Source organism: Echinops telfairi, unplaced genomic scaffold, assembly GCF_000313985.2.
Source record: "Echinops telfairi isolate 266 unplaced genomic scaffold, ASM31398v2 ScPeMD7_60;HRSCAF=208, whole genome shotgun sequence".
NCBI classification, from domain to species: domain Eukaryota; kingdom Metazoa; phylum Chordata; class Mammalia; order Afrosoricida; family Tenrecidae; genus Echinops; species Echinops telfairi.
The window spans coordinates 39,946,901-39,973,280 of record NW_022103958.1 but is presented as its reverse complement, the minus strand read 5'-3'; the positions used below and the strand labels follow the sequence as shown (position 1 = coordinate 39,973,280).

The 26,380-nt window shown below is 49.2% G+C and overlaps 1 protein-coding gene across 2 annotated transcripts in view; it reads left to right on the top strand.

The window, feature by feature from the left end:
- The window catches only part of MICAL2 (microtubule associated monooxygenase, calponin and LIM domain containing 2), a 235,169-nt gene that overhangs the window by 69,535 nt on the left and 139,254 nt on the right, over window positions 1–26,380 (top strand). For both annotated transcript variants that reach the window (XM_045290948.1, XM_004711613.2), the window contains exon 4: window positions 25,605–25,812. In XM_045290948.1, the coding sequence (XP_045146883.1) occupies window positions 25,605–25,812 (208 nt within the window). The remainder of the gene's footprint in view (window positions 1–25,604; window positions 25,813–26,380) is intronic.

Here is a 26,380-nt window from a genome sequence, read left to right as displayed (position 1 = left end):
ACCACACTTACTTATGCACACATTTGTCTTCAGCGTTTATGTGGGGAAGGTGAGCACACAAGGATGGTTTTTGTTCTTTGGTGTCTGCTACCTGATCCCTTCAACACCTCGTGATCACACAGGCTGGTGTGCTTCTTCCCTGTGGGATTTGTTGCTTGCAAGCTAGATGGCTGCTTGTTTACCTTCAAGCCTTTAAGACTCCAGATGCTATATCTTTTGATAGCCGGGCATCATCAGCTTTCTTTACCACATTTGCTTATACACACGTTTGTCTTCAATAATCGTGTTGGGAAGGTGGGTATCATGTAATGACCGTTTAGTTGGGCAAAGTGTTCTTAAATTGAGGGAGTATGTGAGTGGAAGCCCAGTGTCCACCTGCTACCCTACTACCCTGTTTCCCAAAAAATAAGACAGTATTTTATATTAATTTTTGCTCCCAAATATACGCTAGGTCTTATTTTCAGGGGATGTCTTATTTTTCCATGAAGAAGAATATGGTACACATCTATTGTTTATTGTTTTATTAAAAGAAACCTCGCACTTCCTGTCTGCTCCGGCTGTGCTGCAGCCAACAGTGAGCTGTGCGGCGGTGCCGCCGCTACGGTCCAGAGTTACAGTAGCTTCGGGGGGCTTTATTTTTGGGGAGTTCTTATTTTCGGGGGTGCCTTATATTTCAGCGAGAGGCAAAACTGTAAGTAGGTCTTATTTTCAGGGGATGTCTTACTTTTGGGGAAGCAGGGTACTAAACCTATAAATATATGCACATAGATCTATGTCCCCCATAATCATACATATATTTATGATTTTGCCTCCTAGTTCTTTCCTCTATTTCCTTTTGCTTTCCTCTGTCCCACTACCATGCTCAGCCTTCATTTGGGTTTCAGTAATTCCTCTCGGTTACATTGCCCTTCATCACTCCCTGCCAGTCCTCCCAACCCCTCCTTGCCACTGGTTTTGAACCACTCATTGTTCCCTTGTCCCTGGGTTGATTAACACCTCTTCCCTTCCCCCACCTCCCACTCTGTCATGTCCCCCCAGAACCATGGATCCCATTGTTTACTCCTCCGCATTGTTTATCCAGCCTATCTTATCTAGATAGACCTGCAGAGATAATAATATGCACATACAATTGCGGATGGCCTTGGCAGCACCAGACAAAGTGACACATAAAAACATGGTGACGATGACAACAACAACAACAAACAAAAAGCTACTGACATACAAAATCTAAAAGAAGAAAAAAACGAAAAAAGAAAGAAAGAAAAGCCTGTTAATAGTTCAAGGTCCGTTTGCTGACCTTTAGGAGTATTTTCCAGATGAGTCTGATGGGGTGGCACACCCTGGCCCCAAAGTCTATTTCTGATACTCCCTCGTTGCTCTGCTCCGCCCGCTGTTCTATTGCACTCCTTTAGTGTTTTGCCTCAGTGTGGTGGGGTCAGCTCAGTCAAACATCCCACACTGTGTCTCCAGTGCTGTCCCGTGTAGGGCCATGGGTCAGTGCAGGATGTCGCATCTCGCAGTGGGGCCAGCCATATGGTCCTCTCTGTGCATTGGCCACTCTGAGCAGGGCTATTGTCCTCTGAGCTTGGTGGGCCCTGGTGTGCTCCACTCCCTTCCTCCCCCTTCCTTTGCTTCAGCTTCCTTCTGGGTGTGGTAGGTCAGTTCCTTTCCCTCACCAGACGATCTATTTTCATTTTCTGTGGCACTCCCTTCCATGGTGGGGGTCAGGCTGATTCTGGTTGGGGCCGGGCATATGGTCCAGTCTTTTTGTGATTCCTCCACGCCTTACGTTGCCCTCCTGGTTTGGTGTGTCATGATGGGGTCCGTATGCACATTCCAGTTCTGTGGGGACACAACCAATACTCTCCCCCTGGGTGGATTAGTGCCCTGTACCTCCCGTACCATCAACTCAGTTTCTCCCCACCCTGATTCTCCCTCCTCCTTCCCCCCTTCCCCTTCTTTATGTTGGACTCACATGTACCTCCCTGGGTGTGGCCTGCCCTCCCTCCAACTATCTATGCTTCCACCCATTTATTGTGAGATAAGTGTCTATTCTTCTATTCCTGCCATGCTGATTGTACTTACCTCAGGGGACTCACGTTATACCTGTCCTTTTGAGATTGGCTTACCTCACTTAACATGATTCCTTTCAACTCTTCCCACGAAACGATGTGTTTCATGTAATCGTCTGTGTTTTTCAGTGCTGCATAGTACTCCATTGTGTGTATGTGCCAGAGTTTACTAATCCACTCATCTATCGATGGAAACTTAGGCTGTTTACAAGTCTTTGCGATTGTGAATTGTACTGCAATAAATATTGGAGTGCAGATGACTGGTCGTGTTTTATTTGTTACCTCCTCTGGGTATATGCCCAGTAGAGGGATGGCTGGGTCATAAGGTAGATCAATTTCCATTTTCTTGAAGTATCTCCAGATTGCTTTCCACAGTGGCTGTACAAATCTACACGACCACCAGCAGTGGAGGAGGGTTCCTACTTCACCACAGCCCCTCCAACACCTGTTGCTCTCGGATTTCCTAATTTGGGCTAGCCTCGGGTGTTAGGTGGTATCTCATTGTTGTTTTAATTTGCATTTCTCTTATGGCTAATGACCAGGAACACTTTCTCATATGCTTGTTGACCATATGGGTCTCCTCCCTAGTGAAAGATCTTTTCAGTTCTTTTGCCCACTTCCTTAGGGGGTTCACTCTATTCCTCTTTTTGCAGGTCATGAGGGTGTTGTAGATTTTAGTAATGAGCCCTTTGTCCGATGTGTCATTATTAAAAATCCTTTCCCAGTCTGTGGGTTGTCTTGTCACCCTCTTGGTGAAGTCTTTCAAGGTGCACAGGTGCTTTATTCTTATTAAATCCCATTTGTCGATTTCCAGTTCACCTGCGTGTGTACCTTTCCCTATTGCAGTGAGCCTATGAGTTCCCTAGGCCAGTGCTCTGAAGTTAGTCCCAATTCCCTCCTTGATGGTCCTCATGCTTTGGGGTTTAACTTCTAGGTCTGTGGTCCACTTTGAGCTTATTCTTGTGCATGGGGTGAGGTAAACGTCTTGTTTCATCTTACTACATGTGGATATCCATTGTGTCCAGCACCACTTGTTAAAAAGGGAATCCGCTTCCCACTTGATAGTTTTGGGACCCTTGTCAAAGATCAGTTTTCTATATGCTGATGGTTTTATTTTTGGGTTTTCTATTCTTTTCCACTGGTCCGAGAGTCTGTCATTGTGCCAATACCACACTGATTTGACCACTGTAGCTGTGTAATAGGCACTAAAGTCAGGTAAGGCGAGTCCTCCAACTGTGTCCTTCTTCTTGAGGAGTTCTCTGCTAATTCTGGGTTTCTTCCCTCTCCATATGAAATTGATGGTCAGTTTTTCCAATTCTTTGAAGAAGGTTGATGGTATTTGCATTGGTATAGCATTGAACTTGTAAAGTGCTTTAGGTAGGATTGTCATCTTTACTATGTTCAGCCTTCCAATCCATGAACAGGGGATGTTCTTCCATTGGTGGAGGTCGCTTTTGGTGTCCTGTAGTAGGGTCTTACAGTTTTCCTTGTATTGGTCTTTAGTATTTTTTGTTAAATATATTCCTAGATATTTCAGTTTGTCCTTAGCTACTATGAAGGGTACTCCCTTCTTAATCCCCTCTTCCATGGTCGTGTCCAATGTGTATAGAAAACCTACCAACTTCTGTTTATTGATCTTGTATCCTGCCAATCTTCCATATTCCTCTGTCGCTGTAAGTACTCCAGCTGTGGAGCTTTCAATGTACAGGATCATGTCGTCTGCAAATAGCGATACTTTCACCTCCTCCTCTCCCATTTGGATCCCTTTGATGTCCTTCCGCTGTCTTATGTTGTTAGCCAGAACCTCCAGAGCAATATTGAATAGAAGTGGGGACGGGGGGCATCCTTGTCTTGTACCCTTTTTCAGTGGGATTGTTTTTGTCTTTTCTCCATTAACTATGATGTTGGCCATTGGCCTTTCATAGATAGCTTGTATCAGCTTGAAGAATTTACCTTCCAATCCTATCTTCGTGAGTGTTTTAATTAGATATGGGAGTCAAATGCTTTTTCTGCATCTATGGATATTATCATATGGTTTTTATTCTTTTTCTTCTCAATGTGGTGTATAATATTGATGGATTTTCGGATGTTAAACCATCCCTACATCCCTGGGATAATCCTATCTGGTCGTGGTGGATGATGTGTTTTATATACTTTTGTATTCTATTGGCCAATATTTTGTTAAGGATCTTTGCATCTATGTTCATTAGAGATATCGGTCTGTAATTAAGGTTGATGATTCTAATCCATCCCACCTCTAATCCTGCCTCTGAAGATAGGCCCGGTGCTCTGCTTCCCAAAGATCACAGCGCACAGGAGTCACCGTGAGGTGGCAACTCACAGCAAGCGGGACTGTGTACCTGTCCGGGTACCAGGAGAGGGACATCAGGCCATTGGGGGTCCCACTGCAGAGCCCACCCACTGAGAGTACCTTCTCATGGAGCCTGCAGCCTCAGTCTAGTGCTTGGCTGAAATCCAGTCCCACCAAGGTACGTGGGGAAAGGACCAGACCCACCCCCTGTGGGCGTCTAGGTCCTACATAACCCCAGACCCTGCACTACCTGACATTCTTGCCTGGTGATGAGATTGCCTGGGCTCTGCCGAGAGCCTTCAGAGACTCCAGACACTGTGTTTCAACCAAGACCACCCTCAGCCTTCTGCACTTCTGCTGACACAGAGTAAATTTGAGGGAGTGGTGTCAGAAACCCAGCCCTCCAGCCTGCCTGGGACGGGGGGCTGAGGTAGAGCTCCCTTGGGTGTAAGCCACAACTGGAGTAATTGACCGATACTGAGCCCTCTGTCTGTGGAGCTCCCTTTCAGAATCCCCATCAAGTCTCAAGGTCATCCTCGTGGTAAACATTGACTGAAGGTACCATTCGGGTAGCTTGGTCTCTTTGTACCGGGAATCTTCAGTGACCGGGGCCTTCTGCATCTCCCCACTGGAGAAGCTCTTCTAGCAGGAGAGAAGGCATGGCCTCCCGGGCCCTGGACAGTTACACCCAACCCGGGACCAGGGCTCCTTGGCACCCCCCCCACTAAGGTTCCTCCTGTTTCTGTGAAGTGTGTGGAAAGAAAGTGCTGGAATAATGACTAGCTTTAATTCAACACAGCCTCATAGCGAGAGCCATGAGTGCACTGTTCTAGACACCAGCCATGCAGCCAAGAGCATCCAGGGAAGAAAATGCTGGAAGGAGAGCCACGACTGTTAGTTCATGCTGAGGGAGGAGGGAAGAAGCCAGGTCGCTGGTTTCCTTAGTCTGTCTGTTCCCCACTTGACCCACTCCAAGAATGCCTGGGAGAGAGAATGAATGATATATAAAACCATCGCTTAAAGGGGAAAAATGAGGCTTTCTAGTCCTGTATGTAGTCTGGGAAACTCACAGAGGCAGTGCTACCCTGTCCCATAGGATGCAGTTAATTCAGTGTGGTTTTAGGTTTTGTTTTTTTTCCTCTTAAAGATGGTTATACATATTGTGGAGACCTTGGGTGATGCCAATGGCGAACATTTGTTTGGCTGTGAACCGGAAGGTGGGGGGTTCAAGCCCTCTCAGAGGCACAATGGAGAAAGGCTTGGCCTTCTGCTTTTGGAAGAATCCGCCGCTGAACACCCTGTGGAGTGAGCGAGGTTCTCCTCTCACACGCGACGTCGCCCTGGTCACATGACTCAGCAGTCCCTGGCAGCGGTGACCCATGCAGACTCTTCGCTCTGCCTGGGGTGTCGTGGAAAGCACCCAGGTGGCCTGGCCATCTCTGGGCCTCAGTTTCCCCTCTCTTCAAAATGAGCATGATAGCTCCTGTTCCAGGAGAATGTGACTTGACTGGGGCGACTAGCCTGAATGTGGGGGCATGGAGAGAAGCCGACCGTGGCCCTGGGAGTGCTGGGAGATGCACAGTACCCAGCCCAGGTGCTGGGAAGCCCCAAAGTCATCTCTGGGGAGGGGCCCTGTCAGTGGGCAGGGTGAGCGTCATCTCTTCTGGCATCTGGGCTGTGAGCCTCAGTTCCCAAGCACCTTGGACAGCCAGGCTATGTGCCCTAGCCCACCCTCCTGCACCTGCTTCTCAGGTGAGCTGACAGGTCTCCAGGCAGGTGGGGCAGATACTTCCTCTGCTGGCTGTTCCATCCATCTCCACCGCTCCTACCAGCACCTTTGCCTCATTTCCTTCCCTCCTCCCCAACACCCCCCCCCTCTCCTCCCCCCTGCCTCGAACCCATGGGTCAGGATTTTGTCTTTATTACAATGGGTTTTATTTTCTTGTTCCTTTTAGAAAACACCAATTACTTAAATGATATTCAAAGAGTTCAATCTCTAGAATGGTTATGATTTTGAATTAGAAGCGTCAGTGATTTTTCCCCTGTTTCCTCTTTAGCTAAACAGTGAGGCCTCTGAGCCTCGTACTCGCTAGCTGTGTGGTCCTGTGTCCCTCTGTACAGTGAGGAGAGGACCCTTCACTCTCAGAGGCAGCCCTGGCCAGTGAGGGAGTCTTGGAAGCCCAGACAGCCGCCAGCCTCTAACCCGCCCACCGGCCTCGCCTGAGCATGTGCTGGCGGCTGTGAGCGTCCTGGCCTCTCCTAGATCTGGCTCGAGGTTGATGCCGAAGCTGTGGTCTTGGGAGCTTTGTTTCAGTGGCTCCTGGGGCTGGAGTCCGCCCACGTCAGCAGCTGCTGGTCGAGGCGACACTGGGTGTTCCCCTCTGTGGCTGCCTCACTCCTCAGCTCTCACACTGTAGTCTGGCAGCCACCTCCCTGAGAGCCCTGGGGGACACCCCGCTGCCTGCTGGGTGTTCGTCTCAGCCTGCGTGGGTGGGCTTCCCAGGGCAGGTCCTCCCTCGGTTCCCCTTTCTGCACATCCTCCTTCACTCTCCATCCCACCCTCTGAGGTGGGTGGATGGGATTTTGATGAGGAGCGTCCGTTCTCAGAGGGACCGGGGCTGAAATTGCCAGGGTCCCTTGAGTCGCCGGCTAAATGTCCAGAGGTACACAGGACCGTCCCTCCCTGCAGAGGAGTGTCAGAACCAAAAAGCTCTGAGGCTGAGAAGCAGGTTTGCCCTGAACCCTCCCGCCCTGCCGTCCTTTGAGCGATCTGATTTTCTCTTACTGGCAGTGTCTGCAGGAGCCCTGGTGGCAGAGCATTGGGCTGCTAACCACAAAGTCTGAAGTTCGAATCCAGTTGCAGTCTTGGAAACCCACGGGGCAGTTTTGCCCTGTCCGACAGGGTTGCTGTGAGGCAGCATTGACTCGATGGTTGTGAGCTTGGAGCCCGAGCATGTTTGTCTTAAGAGAGGAGTGGCCCAAAGTCAGATGCTTGTGACCACGGGCGGGTTAGTTATCATTTCCAAGCCTCCGTTTCCTCGTCTGTAAAATGGGCATAATAACACTGGGTTGATAGAGTTCTAGTTAGAAGAGGATCTGAAACATTTATTATGGATTATACCTCAGCGTAAGGAAGGGGACCCCAAATCCTCACGGCTGGACCAATCAGAATAAGCGGGGGGCGGGGCAGGGAAAGGAGCAGCGGATGTTGTCAAGGATTTCATTTTACGGGGTCTCTGACCGACACCCATGAAAGCAGCAGTCAGGAAATCAAACGGCATGTTGGATTAGGCAAATCTGCTGTAAAAGACCTTTTTCGGGGTTAAACGACAAACAAGTGTCCCTGTGAGGACCAAGGTGTGCCTGACCCAAGCCATGGTCTCTTCGGTTGCCTCCTGGGTGTGTGACTGAAGAAACCAACGAGGAATTGATACCTCTGAATTCTGGTGTCGGCAACAAGCTGGGCTGGACTGTGTCCTGCCAGGAGACGGAGTAAATCCATGTGAAAAGGCGCAGCCACGTGTTCTTTAGAAACAAGGGTGGTGAGACTTTGTCTCACTTACTGCAGACATGCTTTCCGGAAGGTGGGGGCAGGCAAGGGAGCCCCTGAAAGAGATGGCTTGATGAAGGGGTCCCAACACTGAGCTGAAGCACAGGTACATGTGAGAGGAAGGTGCGGGGCCCCACAGGGGTCCCCTCTGTTGTATGTGGGGATGCTATATGTGGGGTCGCTGCTGAGTCAACAACATCTGACAATAACAGATTAGGATCAGATCCATTTGGTCATGTATCACACCTGAGACACAGTGCCTGTTCCCCTAGCTACAAGTTGCTGTTACTGTTAACATTGTGCACCACTCTCCGCTGACTCTCTGGATCAACTGTTGGAATTCCTAGAAGCCTCTTGACTTTTCCATGAGCACCTGACCCTTAAGGAATTGAAAATGGAATCGCTAAGCCTGCTCTTCCTCTTCCCTCCCTAAATATGCTCTTCGTTCTGACTCTCCATCTTGGGTGATGCCCACACCACCCTCCCCCTCGGAAAATCCCAGTCAGCTTCAGTCCTTCTCCGTCTGTCCTTACATCCGTTCTGTCTTCCCCTTTGTGGGTTTAGCACCTCTCATCCAACTGAGCCACCCCGAACCAGGCTCCAGACTTCCCTGCCAGACCTGCCTCGCTTTTGTCTCAGTCCTTCAGTGTGGAAGGCCAGTGAGCGCACCCTGCCCAAGGGCTGTCACTGCCTTTCTTTGCTACAGCGTGAGGACCTTGTGGGCGGGGAATGGTATGTACTGGTCTCTGTTTCCCTAGCATCCAACATGATGCTTTGAAAGAAAAAAAAGTCTTTGTTGAGTGCGTATAAAATGAATATGTAAATGAGTGAGTGGATAAATAAATGATAGCCATGCATTCTCCTCGACGTTTGGGTCTGATCAGGAACTACAAGGAGCTGGGATCATGGTTACAGATGATTTCTTCGGTATACATATGTGTGTGCACACACAGGGTCTCATCATGTCTAAGTCCCCACCAAAATGGAGCCCCTGATTCCCTCTCGTTTCCAGAGTCCACATGCAGAATTGCCCCTTACCAATCTGTGTTCGTGACTTGGGTTCATGTCTGTGGCCAAAAGGGAGGAAGCTCATTTAGAACCAGCAGTCCTGGTTTCGATGACGTTCTGCAAGAACCCTCGTGCCTTTGGTCCCAGGAGCTGGAAGGCCCCATCCTTAACCTTTCAAGAGGAAAAAACCCTTCTCTGTAAGATGGGCATCTCGAAAGAATATGTCGCTTAAAGATCAGCTCGGTGCAAGTGAAGGTGCCTCTCCTTGGCGAGTGTGTATCTTCTCAGGTTTACATCCGAGTGGTGGCGTTGAAAAAAGGGCACTCCACCCAGTCTCGGTTTTTGTTTTGTATTTCAAATACAATACATACTCATTGCTTAAATGTCCAATAACACAGAAGTATTTTAAGAAGGCAGAGAATACCAACTCTGCGGATCCCAGCCTATCTTTCGTTGGACTCGTGCAGCATTGGATACCGTCGAGAGGCAGCTCGTCAAGCAGAACAGAGGGACGAGGTGGGGCTCAACATCAGGAAAGGTGTGCCTCGGGGGTTATCTTTTTGCCACACTTCTTCAGTCTGTCTGCTGAGAAGCTGGACAATATGAACAAATGCTTACTGTCGGAATTTTCGAGGAAGACTTGACCATCGCCCGCTCTGTGCAGCTAATACGAGCTAGCTTGCTGAGAGTGAAGAGGACTTGAAGCATTTACTGATGAAAGTCAAAGACGACAGACAGCCTTCTCTCTGGGTTACAGCTCAACATCAAGAAAACAGAAAGCCAGGCAACTGGACCCACAAGCAGCAGCATGGATAATGGAGAGAAGATTGAAGTTGTCAAGGATTGTATTTTACTACGGGCGGTAATCGATGCCCAGAGAAGCAGCGATGGAGACATGGCAAATTGCATGGGGCACATCTTCTGCACAAGACCTCTTTAAAGTGTTACAAAGCCCGATGGACAAATGGATCTGTCTTAGAGGAAGAGCAGCCAGAACGTACCTCCGCAGCAAGGACGGTGAGACTTCGTTCTCTGGACATGTCATCAGGAGGGACCGATCCCTGGAGAAGGGCACTGTGCTTGCTAACAGAGTCCTCAGATACACAGTAGACACTCGATGAAATGGTTGGTTCAGTGGCTTCAACAGCAGACCCAAGGTTTGTGAGGCTAACACAATACTAAGCAGCTAGCTCTGTTGTTTTAGGGGCACTGTGAGCTGAACCTGATTCAAAAGCATTAACTGAGGAGCGAGAGTCCCCTCTAATACCCCTTTCCTGAAGTAACTGCTGTTAACTATTCTGCACACATCCTTCCAGTTTCTTCCGTACAGAAGCAGAACAACATACACACATACATGGGAACAGCAAAGACTAACTCAGGCCTGCCCCACTGAGGCATGAACCTCTGGTCAGTACATACAGACACACGCTGTGGCTTGTAGTAACCGTGCCATATGTCGTGGTAGGGATATACCTAATTTATCAATCCAGGCCCCCATTGTTTTATGTGAGAAATTAGAAATATCTTTTTAAAGTTTTACTGAGAATTTACAGTCACTCCGCTTCCTCCAATTTTAACATCTTACATAATAGTAAAGCCATCATCAAAGCTTAAACATTCATCTTCGAACAATAGTCATGAAGTCACAGAATCCATTTGGATTTCACCCGTCTTTCCCTAGTGTCCTACTTCTCCGGACGCTGGTACCACGCCACGTGGAGTCACATGCCTCCTTCTTCTCCTCTCATCTGTGAGAGTTCCTGAGCAGTTCCTTGCCTTTCAGGATGACCTTCACATTTTCTAGAGATATGGGTCATTATTTTTAGAACGTCTCCATTTGGTTGTGTCTGCGGTTTCCCGTTGATTGAATTGAGGTTATGAGTTTAAAGGGCAGGCACCACAGAGCTGCGTGCCCTTTTTGGTGCAGCTTATCAAGCGGGGCATAATGTCGACAGCTATGCCTGGTGGTGATGTCAAGCTTGATCCCTAAATTAACGACGTGGTTCCTACCAGTGTTCCCCACTGTAAAGCTACTAGCAACCCCTGTGTAATTACTAAACATTTTGGTGAACCCCTTTAAGATGATGCAAATGTCTTGTTTGTCCTGTAACTTTCTCCCACTGATTTAGCAATGCCACTTGACCTTGGCCTTCCCCAACCTAGGATCTGTTAGAATGCTCCCATTCTCTTGACCCACTTCCCTTACTTTCTGGCACTGTAAGATGCTCCAGGCTCTTACACTTTTGAGTTCCTTTTCTTGGAGTATGATATTTAGACACCAAGATCCAGGTCCTAACACTGCTAGTACAGACAGGGCTGGGATATAGATGCACGCACATCTGGAAGTAGGTCTGTGTCTTTCTATTATATATCTATGTGGGGTGGAGGAGTCCGTATTAATGGCCCCAGATTCTAGTCGCCCAGCTCCAAAAAACACTCTCGTCTTCCCTCTTGTCTTTGTAGCATCTCTCTCTGGCAGCGAGGAACTTGGTTCTCTTAAAGTACGCTGGAGTAGTGTTGTTGTTTCCCTAGTTGTTACTGCTCACCATCAAGTTGAGTCTAAGTCATAGCAGCACTGTAGGACAGAGCCGAACTGCCCCACACTGTCTTCTGGGCTGTCAGCTGTATGGGAGAAGATTGTTCGTTTTTCTTTCCCAAGGAGTAGCTGCTGGGTTTTGGATGCACCAGCCTTTGGGTAGCAGCTGAGTGATCAACCATTGCACCAGCAGCGTTCTTTAGATGTGCCTGTTAGTTCTTCTGAAAACAAAAATGAAGCAGTTGCTACGGGCTTCTTCCAACTCAAGACAGTTCTATGCGTGTCAGGATAGAAGCTCTCCTAGGGCTTTCACGGTTGTGCTCTTTCCTAAGTAGATCACCAGCCTTTCTCGCAGGTGCCTCTGGGTAGAATCGAGCCCTCCACCTTTAGGTTAGCGGGGCATGTCCACAACACCCAGACACTCCCTCTACAAGAAGCCAGTGGCTGATTTATCTTCCTGCTGTGAGTACGTCGTTCCTTTATTTCTTTCTCTTCTCTGCCTTCCCACTCAGTCCTTCAGAGCCTAAACCATGTCCTCGTCTACCTGACTCCACGGACTCCGTCGTCTCCCCAGCTTGCTTGGTTCTCGCCAGGGAACCGGGCCAGCACTTTCCCTTCAGGGTGACAGAGATGATACAGTAAACCCGCAACTGGAAATCCCACCCATCCATATGTGGACTTCCCCAGCCAGCCTGCAGGTGACGGGGACCCTGACTCACCTCCTGCTGGCCCAGGCCTGCCTCCAGCGAGCAGTTGCCCATGATGCCCAGACCTGCCATCTCCTGGGGAACAGAAGAATTCCCTAGCTGCTCACAAAAGGCTGTAAGGAGAGGCTTCCCAGAAATGTGCCCTTAAAGATGCTCTGATAAGGAAAACATAACGTGTTCTTTGGTAGCTGTAGGCAGCGATCATGTGGTGATCATGGGCAGGCAGGATGGTGTAGGACACTGGAATCTCAAAATGTCTAGACACTGTGGTCTGTTTACAGTTCTGAAAGCATTTTAATTACAAACCACTGTACAGTGTAAGATGACCCACTTGGGAGCTATCAAGAGCTTCCGAGTTAGGTTTGCTCACTGCTTTTGTGGTAGCTGAACTTGAATCCATCTACATGCCACTGAGGCATACGGGTTCTCTGACCAGGAAGACCTGTGTGAGATTCCCAAGGAAACGCGCCTTTCCATTATTGTCCACGAAGCCTTAGAGCTTCTATCTTGGAGAAGGCATCTATTGGCAAAGCGCATCTATTTGTCTTCTGGGGCTGGTGATCCACACAAGAGAAAGGCTGCAACATCATCCCAGCCATCCTTCAGCAAGGGTGCTAGGCTGGATCCTGGGTTCCAGTGACTTTGAGGAGTGGGGACCTTGACTTCACCATCCTTCTCTGCAATATGGAGATAATGTAGTTTCTAGCACATAAATTGGGGCCATTGGTGGTTTCATGATAGAATTGCCACCTTGCGTGCCAGAGTGACTCAGATTCAGTTCCCAACCAATGCACCTCATCTGCGGCCACACCTGCTCATGGGTGCCGACATGTTGCTATCATGCTGAACAGGTATCATTGGAAATTCCTGGCTAAAAGAGGCTAGGAAGAAAGACCTGGTGGTGTACTTCAAAAAATCAGCCAATGAATGCCTGATGGGTCCCAGGTCAGATCTGCCACTAATTGGGGGTGGCATCAAGCATTCTGTTCCCTTGCGTATGGGGTCATCAGGAGTGAGACAGCTCAATGGTGACTCAACACCAGCACCACCTCGTCTGTTTCTGCCTTGTGGAATAAGATGACAAATGGAGTCCTGAAACAGTACCCCAGACAAAGGAAGCCTTGGTCAGTGTTGGCTACGAGCTATCATTTAACCTCTTGTGCATCCTGATTTGGAGAAAAAGCGTGATTTCATTTCATTCATTTGGCAAGTGTTTCTAGGACACCTACTTTGGACCAGGGACTCCTCTGAGCTTTGGAAATGGAACTGAGAAGAGGCAAGAGCCTGCTTTGGTAAACCTGGCATTCCACAGCGAGAGTCGTAGGGCAAACTAGTAAACCAAATACAAAAGAGAACCCGTGTGCTGATAGGCATGATCTCAAAAAATAAGTAAGAAAATGTGATGGACGCAAGCAGGGAAGGGTCCTTTGGTGGAAGTTGGCGATTCTGGCTAGAAGAGCCACGTTCAATGATTCGCTGCACCTGCAGTAGTCATCCAGCACCAGCCTCTCAGACGAGAGCTCCTGTAACGAGAGGGTGGGGGGAAGCAAAGAAGGCGAGTGTATTCTTACTGAGTATGAGAAGTGCGTTCTTATAGCACAATCCTACCTGCTGCCTCCTCCTGGGGTGGCGCAGTTAGCCTTGGACGTGACAGCGGACCAGAGAGAGCTGCAGAATGGCAGGGGTGGCCTTGCTCTCCCCAGGCCCTCAGCCCAGGAGGAGGTACTGAGCTCAAGCAAGTAGCTCTTTCTCTGTGGAGCTCAGAGAAGGAGGAATCTGTGTGCTGGAGGGGCACCAGTTTGCTGTGGAAATCCATGGCCAGGCTCCCTGGTGCTTTTCTGCAGAGGTCAGCCCAGCTGAGGTGCTTGTCCACTGATTGGATGAAGCGTGTCTGTTCCATGAGTGGTGGTGAAATGAGGTGGTTCCACGGAAGGTGCCTCAGGACCTAGGAGGGAAGAGAGAAAGCAAGAGGACTCTGGAGGGGGTAGCGGCCCTAACACTTTGGAGAAAGATGATGGCGAGGATGTTAGAGAAGAAAGAACAAGAGGCTGAAATCCAGTGTGCCTGACAATGACTCCTAGCTCTGTCCTTTATTTGCTAGACCAATGTAACCTGGTGGACAAGCTTCTGTTCCAATCTGTAGCCTTCAGTATAGATTTCCCCTGGGCAGAGGAAACAAAAATCCTCACAACTGGATCAATAAGCCTCAGCGTAAGTGGACAGGAATTGAGGTGGTCAGTGATTTCAATTCTATTGCATCACCCATCAGTGTCCATGGAAACAGCTGTTAAGAAATCAAACAACAAATTACATCGGGTACATCTGCAGCCAAAGACCTTTTTTGATGTCTTTCTGTGGTTGAGAATATGCACAGAAAGGCATGCACCAAGTCAACCATTTCTTTCTTTCTTTTTTAATGTTTAATTATTTTATTGAGGTAAAATTCACATAACAATTTTTTTTCGTTTTAACCATATTCAAGTTCAGTGGCTTCCAGTACATTCCCAATGCTGTGCAATCATCACCCCTGTCTAATTTCAGACACTTTGATTGCCTTGAACATCAATCCTCATAATGGGCTCACACCACAGTGACTATGAGGGTAGTACAGGATTAGATAAAGTTGCACTCTAAGAAGTACATAACTATTGCTACAAAATCATAGAAACTTATTAAACCAGGATATTAAATTATGAAGCCATTATTCCTCAACATATTTACCATCTAGGTCTGCACACTTTTAAAAAAATCATTTTATTGAGGGCTTGTACAGCTCTTATCACAATCCATACATACATCCACTGTGTCAAACACATTTGTACATATATTTCCATCATTGTTCTCAAAACATTTTCTTTGTACTTGAACCCTTGGTATCAGCACATCCCCCACCCCCATGAACCCTTGATAATTTATACTTTTTTTTTTCATGTCTTACACTGACCACTGTCTCCCTTTATCCACTTTTCTGTTGTTCATCCCCTGGGAGGGGGTTATATGTAGATCATTGTGATCAGTTCCCCCTTTCTCCCCCCACCTTCCCCTTCCCCTCCTGGTATCGCTGCTCTCATTATTGGTCCTGAAGGATTTATTTGTCCTGGATCCCCCGTGTTGTGAGCTCTTATCTGTACCAGTGTGCATGTTCTGGTTTAGCCGGATTTGTAAGGCAGAACTGGGGTCATGATAGTGGGGGGCGGGGGGAGGAAGGATTAAAGAAGTAGAATAATGTTGTGTGTTTCATCGGTGCTATACTGCACCCTGACTGGCTTGTCTCTTCCTTGTGACCCTTCTGTGAAGGGATGTCCAATTATCTACAGATGGGCTTTGTTGGGGTCTCCACTCTGTGCTCCCCTTCATTCACATTGATAGGATTTTTTGTTTTGTCTTTGATGCCTGATATCTGATCCCATCGATACCTCATAATCACACAGACTGGTGTGCTTCTTTATGTGGGCTTTGTTGCTTCTGAGCTAGATAAACACTTATTTATCATCAAGTCTTTAAGACCCCAGACGCTATATATTTTGATGGATGGGCACCATCAGCTTTCTTCACCACATTTGCTTATGCACCCATTTTGTCTTCAGTGATCATGTCAGGAAAGTGAGCATCACAGAATGCCGGGTTATTAGAACAAAGTGTTCTTGCATTGAGGGAGTACTTGAGTAGAGACCTATTGTCCATCGGCTACTTAATACTTAACATATAAATATAAGAACATAGATCTATTTCCCTATCATTATATATAGATATATTTACATATGTACATGCCTGTATTTAGACCTCTATAAATGTCCTTTAACCTCCTAGTTCTTTCCTCTGTTTCTTTTTACTTTCCTCCTGTCCCACTATCATGTTCGACCTTCATTCGGGTTTCAGTAATTACTCTCTGTTACATTGCGCTTTTTCAAACCCACCTGGCATCCTATGCCCTCCTTGAGATCAACTTTAGATCACTTGTTGTTCCCCTGTCCCTGGGTTAATTCAACAGTTTCTATATGTATAATTCAGTGTGTGTGCGCGTGGGGTAGTGGGTGGGGGGAGGGAATCTCTTTAAAGTTTTAAAAAGCAAAAATGCCACTTTGATAACTAATGGATGTTTGACTCCAAGCCAGAGTATTTTCAGTCACCTCATATGTATGCAGAAGTTGAGTAATCTGACAGAAAGCTCAAAAAAAAAAACCCCGAAAGCACTCAACCTGCGGTGTTGACAAGGAAGGTTGCAATTACTGTGGATGACCAAAAGCACAAACCAAACTCAAAGAAATGCAAGCCTAGCATGTTCTTGGAAGGAAAGATGGCAAGACTTCTTGCTTACTTGGGACATGTCATCAGAAAAGACCCATCACTAAAAGCAGTACCACGTTCAGTGGAGAGCCAATGGCAAGTAGAAATAAATACTCGTTGTGATAGACTAACCCAGTAGGTGCCGCAATGGGCTGTCATATAGTAATGGTCATCAAGACAGGGCAGTACAGGCAGTGTTTCGTGGTGTTGCTCATACTGGCATCCATGAGTTGGACCTGACTTTCTGGCAACAACAACAAAATAGGGTAGGTGTGGGTTTATGCTGGAGAACCAGGCTAGCTGGGCTTGCCTCCACTCGTGCCTCCACTTACTAACTGTGTGCTTGGGGACACGAGCCAACCACGTTTGTGCCTTAGTTACCTCTCCTTTGAATGAGTTAATCCTGTGAAGCACATATATTAGAACAATGCTGCACAAAGAGTTAGGTTCCAATGAATGGTTAGCTCTCGGGGGCCATCTCGCTTTGGAATCGAAGGTACCAGCGATGTGGTTTTCGCCATAGCTCCTGGAAGGACTAAGTGAGTAATGCATGAGGGGCTTCAAAAAGTTTGTGGAAAAGTGGAATGGAGAGTTAATGGAATTTTCCCAAGACCTTTTTTTTTTTTTTTTTAAATTTTTTATTTTTTTCCCAAGACCTTTTTGAAGCCCCTCATAATGTAGGTGTCTGGTGCAGGTCTGGCATAACGAAGATTCTCAGTAGATGCCCCCTTGACCTCAGGTGGCTCTCAACCCTGGCACCTGTTTAGTGAGAATGTCTGCCATCGGACAGATTAAGCACCTACTGACTGCAGCCCTGGCTGGAGATCTTTGGGTCGATGGAGGCTCAGGCTGTGGTCTGCCTTTCGCTTTGGGTGAAGTTGCCCAGAATGCTGGCCCCTTCCGGAAGTCACTGAGTCCTGGCGGGGAAGGTGCCCTGTCACAATTACTGTTTTCCTACGGAACCTGCCAGTCGCTGTAGCTCTCTCAGCCATCACCCCCAATTTTTAAAAATTCACTTCTTACCTAGTAGCTTCTTGAAAATCACAGTACACATCAAGATTCCACCTCAGATGCCCAAAGGATAAGGAAGGATTCACGGGGTCAATTGGAAGAAAGACCATTTATGGGGAGAAAACTGATGTAACAAGAAACAAAATACATCATACCATGTCATATAAAATGCTATACTTTAGACATGTACATTTTATTGCCAGTACATTTGACCTAAATTTTTTTTTCAAGATCTTGAACAGCTATTGAACTCTAGTGAATAATTCCCACCAAAATATTTGGGAGGAAATGTGGTGGTTCTTAACTGAAATGGAGCAAAGAAGAAGATGGATTGGTGGAAAGAAAGAGGGAGGCTATATCTGAACCACCACTCTTCCATCAGTGGGCCACACTGTGGTAGTTTGCATGTTGCGGTGATGCCTGAATCTATGACGTTGATATTTTAAAAATACCACTGGGGTCACTCATGGTGGGCGAGTTTTAATGAAGCTGCCAAACTAAGACTAGGAAGAAGGACCTGGTGATCCACTTCAGGAGGGGGGCGGGGTAGAGGGATGGGTGGGGAAAGGCCAGGGGAAACTGCCTGGGTAGAAGAAGGGCATTGTCTGATATCAGACGACCCTTTGCTCTCAGATTGGAAGGCACTCAAAATACAACTGAGAAAGAACTAGTTCTTCAAATTAGGGTCAACCTGACTGATGTGAAGTAGAGTTTTCGGGACTTTCATTTGCTGATATGGCATGACTCAGAATTAGAAGAAACAGCTGCAAACACCCATTAATAATTGGGCTGTAGTATATTTGAAGTATGAACTGAGGATAGTTGATTGTCCAAAATGAAGTCAAATGGTTGTCAAAATGAAATGGAATGCTTGAAGATTGATATCCTAGACATTAATGCACTGAAATAGACTGGTGTTATCCAAGGTGAATTGGACAAGCATATGGTCGACTATTCCAGAAATGACAAGTTGAAGAGCATTCGTGTGGCATTCCTCACCAAAAGGAGCATTTCAAACCTATCCTGATGCACGCTGTGGTCAGTGATCGGAAACCAGCCGTGTACCTACAAGTAAGTGACTACAACTATTGTTTAAGTTGATGCACTGAGATGAATTAAAGATGCTTACCAACCTCTACAGCCTGAAATTGATCAAACATGTCACCAAGAGGCATTGATCATTGCTGATGATCGGAATATGAAAGTTGGAAATAAAATAGAAGGATCCGCAGTTGGAATATATGACCTTGGTCATTAAAAACCATGTGGGAGAGCTCATGGTAGAATTTTGCCAGACTGGTCATTGGAAAGATCTTTTTCAACAACATCACGGTGACCATCCATGCAGATCTCGCCAGTCGGAATACACGAGAGTGAAATTGACTACACCTGTGAAAGGGACAGTGGAGAAGAGTTTACTATCATCCGTCGGGAACAAGGCCGGAACCTGGCTGTATTATAGACCACCCATGGCTCGTGTCAAAGTTCAAGTGGAAGCTGACAAGAGCAAGAATGGTGGCTCAACCTAGTGTCACCCTATCACCAGATCACACCTGCAGACATTGTTGAAGCCATGCGCGTCACTGTGCGTATTTTCACCAAAGAATTAATCATAAAACCTAATTTTTTAAAAAGAAGAAATGGAAAATGAGCGTGTGCCAGCTCACACTGTAAGGGAAGAACCGAGCGGAACGGAATGTTTCTCTGAGGGATTTTTATTATTACTACTTTCTGAGGAGAAGCAGCGTATCTTTTTCCCATTTCCTTTCTCCCTGTCGCTGAGGTTTGTAAATGGCGTGTGCTTGTTACAGAGGCGTAGCTGGGTGTGGCAGGCACACCAAAGTCAGGCAGGACCAGGGCAGCGGCAGGTCAAGTCAAGTCAGATGAGAGCTAAGCTGGCCCTGAACGAACCCCACGGCTGGAAGCTGGGTTGACCACGCCTGGCGTGGCTTCTCCTCAGCACTGCCCTGCAGGCCTGGGGCTGTCAGGCCTGGCCCCAGTCTAAGCTCTCTCTTGCTATGGGTGGCTTTTAGATTTAAAATCTCTCGGTCCTGTGGTCCTGAAGTGAGCTGGCTTTGCTCACGGTGGCCCAGGGACAGTCAGAGTCTTCCTGCCTGCCTGGGTGGAGGCGTATGCGGACCGACAGCCTGTCCTTGAGCCAGTGGGGCTGCAGAAGCCCAGCTGGCGGCACATCCCCGGCCCCTTATCACTGTCCCAGGGAGCTGGCCTGTGAGCAGCAGGGGAGACAGCACCAAGTGGAGCTCAGTGCCAGCATAGACAACCCTCCCGGGGTCCTGGGGGAGCCTAGGCGCTCTGCTATGTGGCACCTGTCACAGTGGCATCTCAGCACCTGCACAGCTCAGGCTCCATCCCAGTAGTGAGCCTTCACCCAGGGGAGCGTCTGAAGCCAAGTCTGGGCACAGTCATTGTCCCAGCAGAGCCCCTGTGAGCCCCGCCTTGCCACACAGTGCTGTCCTCCGCAGTGAAGGCACGAGATCGCCCACCTGTGTTGTGCGAGGCAGCCTCCACGTGCATTGTCCCAGGAACCCTGACGTTGCCCTTGACTGGCCACAAGCCCCAAAAGGTGGGAGTTAGGAAGAGCCTGGACTGGGAGCTCATGCTGATAGGTTGGGGGTGCATTTGCAAGCCTGCCATAAGAAAACACTGCCCACTGAATGGCTTCTAAGAATAGTAAGTTATTGCTTCATAGGTGTGGAGGTGGGTAGTCTAAATTCAGGGTGTCGGCGGGGCCATACTCTCTCTGAGTCTGCGGGAAGGTCCTCATTAGGCTCTCCCAGCTTCCCGTGGTCGGGGGTGCCTGTTTTGCAGCTGGGATATCACTCCATCGTCACCTGGGATCCCTTCTCTGTTTCCCTGTCTCTTCTCCTCTTATCGGATCCCTGGTCGTGCCGTGGCTAAGGCGCTTAGCTACTAATCAAAATGTCAGCGGTTCACACTTATTAGTTACTCTGAGGGAGAAAGATGAGGCTGTGTACTTTTGTAAAGATTTTCAGGCTTGGAAACTCTACGGGGCAGAACTATCCCATCATGTCTGGGTCACTATGGATGGCGATCGATTTGGAAGCAAGTGGGATACACACACACATGCACACACGTGCGCGCGCGCGCATATGAAAATACGCACATATACATGTATGTGTACATATATCTTCTTTTTTATTGGACACCACTCAGATTGCATTAGAGGCCCCCTACTATAGTTTGACATGCTAATTTAACCGACCATATCTTCCAAGGCCTATTTCCAAGCAAGGTCCTATCCACAAGGACTGGAAGTTAGGACTTCAACAGGTATTTTGAGAAAGTGCATATTCAATCCATCGCAGGTTCAATTCCGGACCTGACCACTCCCTGATTACGTGACCTTCTAGAATACTCTTGCCCTCTTTTGCCTCAGTTTCTTCCATTAAAAGGAACGGGGTAAGAAGGGATCCTCAGGCAGGTTGATCCCTCTTCTCGGCTTTTTCCTTCTCGTGCAGTGAGGCCACAGACCCTTGAGGGCCTGGTGGTCACATGCTGCGCTGTAACCACAAGGTCAATAGTTCCAAACCGCCAGCTGCCCCGCAGGAAAAAGACGAAGCTTCCCGCGCCGGTAAAGAGTTGAAAACAGACAAGGGCAATTCTACCCTGTCCTGCACGGTCACCGGGAGTCAGGCAGGAATCGATGGCAGGGAGTCGTACTTTGATTTTATTGGGAGAAACGACTGCGCCGGTAGTGGTGAGGGTGGCTTCTGTGAAGTGCCGGGCAGGCACACTGCCAAATTTTAGATATCATGGTCATGGTTTTCAAACGAGGCACAGAGCCCAGGGGCCTCAGGTTAGCCCGGGGCAGAACCACAGCGGCATGCAGAACTCCCCAGGAAACCAGAGGCCGAGTTCAGAAGCGGAAATCAAGCCTGTGGACTTCCAGACCCTGGGTTCGCCTTGGGCCCCCTGGGGTCTTCCTCTGGAGATTGATGAGCGTGCTTGGCACGGCCCCCGAGAGTTGTGTGCGGACGGAGCTGAGCCCACCTTTTGCACCCCGTCTGTGGGTGAGTCAGTTAACATCTCCCTCACGCCAGCCCCTTATAAATCAAGAGCGGGCTTTCCATGTGCTGTTTGCCTCCCTCTGCCCTCATGCGGAGGCCTGACCACTGAGGAGTTTATCTGTGCAGTGGACTTCTTGCTGGAGTCCGGTCTGCCCTGCTCCCCACTGGGCAATGATTCATGTTGCCCGAGCACACAATATCCTGACATCCATAGTGCTGGTGGCCTTGGCAGAGCCCGGCTCCCGGGCACCTCCCCCCCCCTGTCTGGGTGGGAATCGCAGACATGAACCCTGGCTGACAGGAAGCTCCCGGCTTTGGACGGATGGGGAGCCAGGCTTGGGTGGGCAGGAAGGGTATGGGAAGTTCATCCCTCCACTCTGTCTGGACGGAGGCCCTCTGTGTATTAGGCCCTGCGACGGGCTCAGGGCAGCTTTGGGGGTGCACTCAGCCTAGCTGGGAGTCAGGCCCGGCGTGAAAATGCACAGCCCTTGGTTGTGAGGGAGCCCAGGGCAGGGCATTAGAAGGAAGGCCGGGAGGCGGGTCTTCATGGAAAGCCTTGCTTCCTTGTACAGGTGAGGTCAGCATCGGGCTGGGCACAGAGAGGGCTCCCAGGTTGAGCTACCTCAGCTCTCTGCACTCACGGTCTGTTTGGACTTGCCAAACTCCAGAGCATCCACAGTGGGTACACCGGGGAAGCTGTCTGCTGTCCTGCACCCCTGCCCAGGCATGTAGCTGCTCCGGTCTGCGGCCTGCTGTCAGAATGCCGAGTTCCCGTGTTAATCATAACAAGCGTGTTCAGAGAGGAACTGGCCTGGCCTATGCCAACAAGCCCTCCCTCCAGCCTTGATAGCATCTGCACCGAATTTTCTCCCTTTATATAATTAGGCCCGCTGGTGTTTTCTTTGACTTTGGACTTGAGTTTGACTGGCATCTCTGACATGCTGGGCCCCGGTGTTGGGGAGAGCCCAGGCTGGTGGGAAAACCGAGCTCTGTGTGGTGAGCTTGCAGGTTCAGTCCGCAGGGTCAGGAGCAGTGCACCAGCTACTGTTCGCATCAAAGTACACAGCAGCTCCCTGGCTGCTGGGAAAAGTTCTCTCGCCTGGTCCTCAGAGCCAGGTGGAGGCGGGCCTGCTGCATGGACAGAGGCCGGCTGGCCACCATTCTTCCCTTTCTGCCACCCTTCTCGACCCCATGTCCTCCCACCCCTCCTCCGTGCCCAACCTTGGAGTGACAGAACTCCGCAAACAGGAAAAGATGCACTGACAACATAGAAATGCAGTGGATACACACACACACACACACACACACACACACACACACACACACACACACACCCCACCCCAGCCAACTTCACAAGTATTGAAGTGCTGAGTCTAGCTCTGATGTGACTCTCATTGTCTGGCTATGCCGGGCTGGGGGAACTGCCTGGGGGGTGAGCTCATGAGCAGAGCTAGGCTGGGAGGTGGAGCGTGCGGCAAAGGAAGCGATGAGTGGGCTTGCGGACCCACTCCTCGGCGTCTCTGGGGGAAGCTGTATCTCAGCAGTGACTCATTTCCCCTTGTCAGGTTTCTACAGCCTCTGGAAGATTCCAAGCAGTTAGCCACACTGGTTGTGGTGTGGGAGCTTCTAATCTGTTTGCTTGTACTTTCCCTCTGGGACCCCGGAGGCCCCAGATGAGTGATAATTGCATGATGGAGTATTTGCTAGAGGAAGGGGGAATGTATTTGTTTAAGATAAGGCTTGATGCCGAGCAGGGGCCGTGTTTCCTGATCCCTCTGCAATGTCGAAGAGCAAAGCATGAGTGCACGCCTTCTTCCCTGTTGCCTGACTGTTTATTGCCTCTTGCTCCAACTCTTCAGACCCCAGGTGAACTGCTACGTCAGGGGGCTGCCTAGAAGTAGGGCAGAGGGCCACGTTGGGGTAAGCCTGCCTCGCAGAGCCATCCCGCCGTTTTCCTTTGTTCTACAGAACGGTGGAGCCCTTCCTAGGCAGCCTTCCAGCAGAAAGACATTTGCTCGGTGTAACTGAGCAAACCGAGCTAGGCTGTTCTGTGCCCTCGTTTTTCTCCTAGTAGACTGCAGTTTCCCTAGGGGAGGACCCTCCTCTTGTTTCACAGTGCCTGTGGCAGGCCCACCCTGGGGCTGGTTCACCTCTGCCCACAAGGGCCGTGAGACCACCTTATTTATGCAGCCATCGATGGGTGGGCATCTGCCGTGTTTCCACCTCTGGGCCTTTGTGAGCCATGCTGTAGTGAATGTCAGAGTACATGCCTCTGGTTCCGTGACACGTCCACCCATTCTGAGTGTGTACGGAGGAATGAGAGGGCTGAGTCACACGTCGCTGTTTGTGGAACCACCAAACCGTGTCCTACAGCAGATGCACCGTTTCACATCCCCACCCACAACTCACATGGGTTCCCAGTTCTCCGCAGCCTCACCCATGCTCGTTACTTTCCACTTGTTCTGATCGTAGACATCCTGGCGGGTGTGAGGTGGTAGGCTGTTGTGGCTGACATTGGCGTTTCTTTGATGACTGAGGATATTGAACCCTTTTTCGTGTTTATTGCACACTTGAATGTCTTCTCTGGAGAAAGCTCTATTCAAGTAACTTGCCCATTTAAAAGGACGGACTTGTCTTTTTAATCCCTGACCTATAGGAGTTCTTTATAGATTGCAGATTCTAGTCCCTGTGTTAGTCCCGGTAGACTAAAAAAACAAATTCATAGACACTCATGTGTGTAAGAAAGAGATTTACATACAAGAGCAATTGAATACTGAGAAAAAACATCCCAGCCCAGTCTAGATCAAGTCCATAAGTCCGATATTAGCCCATAGATCCAATACCAATTTATAAAATCCTCTTCAGACCCATGAAACACATACAATGACACCAAATGCAGGAAGATCACAGGCCAGTGGGTGGGAAGTCTTGTGGATCCAGTGGTGTTGTAAACAGCTCAGTGCTGGCAAGGGTCTCCACATGGTTCCTCCAGCTCCCAGAGTCCTGGCTGCATCAGGGTGGCTTCTTGTCAGAAGTGTCTCTCAGGGAGCGAGCAGAGAAAGAGTCTCCTGCCTCCAGGGAGGAAAATACAGAAGTTCCCAGAATCCTCTGGAGAAGGCCATGCCCCACACAGGCCTCATTGGCTATGACTCGATTGACAGACTAGACTCCACCCCTTCACTCTTTTTTATCCCTTTAAAAAAAATACTTTTATTGGGGGCTCTTACATCTCTTATCACAATCCATACATTCCTCCAATGTGTCAAGCACATTTGCACATATGCCGCCAGCATCATTTTCAAAGCATTCTCTTCCCACTTGAGCCCCGGATATCAGCTCCCCATTTCTTCCCCTTCTCTCCCCCACCCGCCCTCCCTCACGAACCCTTGATAAGTTATAGATTATTTTTCCATATTACATTGTCCTCTGTCATCCCTCACCTTCACTCTTAATCCTCTCAAGTCCCACATTGATACCAGATTACCTAGCCAGCACAGCCCCTCAACAGATAGATGATTTGCAGGCAACAATTCCTCCCCGTTCGGTGAGCTGTTTTTCTGCTTTCCCGGTCATGCCCTTTAAAGCACAAACATGTTTTGAATCTCCACGGCGTCTCAACACTCCTTTTCCCTGCTGTTGTTTGTGCCTTCGGTGTCCTATGTGAGAACCCATTGCCAGACTCAGCATTGCAAAGATGTGTCACATGCTTGTGAAGTGAACTTACTAAATAACCCTACCAGGAAAGGGCATAGCCCCCAGACCAGAAGACAGCAGGTCAAATGCTATAGCTGGGGTTTAAACCCCGTGCAGTTGGACGGAATCAGTGCACATTTACCTGTGCTTCCTCCCCAGAGTTTGGCAGAGTGGCTGGGGCATTTTAGGTCCTTCAGTAACGCACTCTGCATGGTCGAAGGACGGGCCCTAGAAGGTGCTGCGTTTGCACTTGCTGGTTGATTTGAGTGGGCCGGGGTTTGCTCCTCCGTCATCCTGTGGATGGACTGGGGCCTCGTGTCCTCACTCTAGAGGTGACGGCTCTTCCTCTCTCTCTCTCTCTCTCTCCCTCCCCTCCACAGTGTCTCATCATTGGGGGAGGACCGTGCGGCTTGCGCACTGCCATTGAACTTGCCTACCTGGGGGCCAAAGTGGTCGTGGTGGAGAAGAGGGACACCTTCTCCCGCAACAATGTGCTGCACCTCTGGCCGTTCACCATCCACGATCTGCGGGGCCTGGGAGCCAAGAAGTTCTACGGGAAGTTCTGTGCGGGCTCCATCGACCATATCAGTGAGTAGGCCCCATGGGGACGCCCCGTGAGGGGACACATCTCTGTCCTACACGTCTGGGGGTGGGGGTGGCTCCACTTAGTGCTTTGTCCCAGATCATGTGCTCCGCTCCACTAGGTTACACGCACTAAGAGGCTGGGTCTGTGGCACATTTTGTCCATCGGTCTGTCTGCAGGATGCAGGAGGTAGGTGCTCAGGAACTGCAGAAGCAGGCAATGGGCCAGCTGATGGAGGACTTCTCATGCTAAGGCATTTGGACATTGTGCTGCCAGTTTGGGGCGCCATCGCAGGTTGTAGGACAGAGGAATGGCACCCTCGGATTCCCGTTCCCTGGCAGGTCCTGTACCAGTGCCCTCAGGGCTTTAAAAGAGAGGGCAGGTCTGGGGGGCTGGCCCCAGTCCCAAATACTAAGTGGATGCCTGCCCCTCCCCCGAGAAGAAGTTATTTCAAAGGATGGTACTGAATCCGCAGCTCCGGGAGAAGGATATATCGGACCAGAGCACACAGGAGCAGATGACGGGGGAGGAGGAGAGACTGGAGCACATCCTGGCCCACCAGGCCTTGAGGAC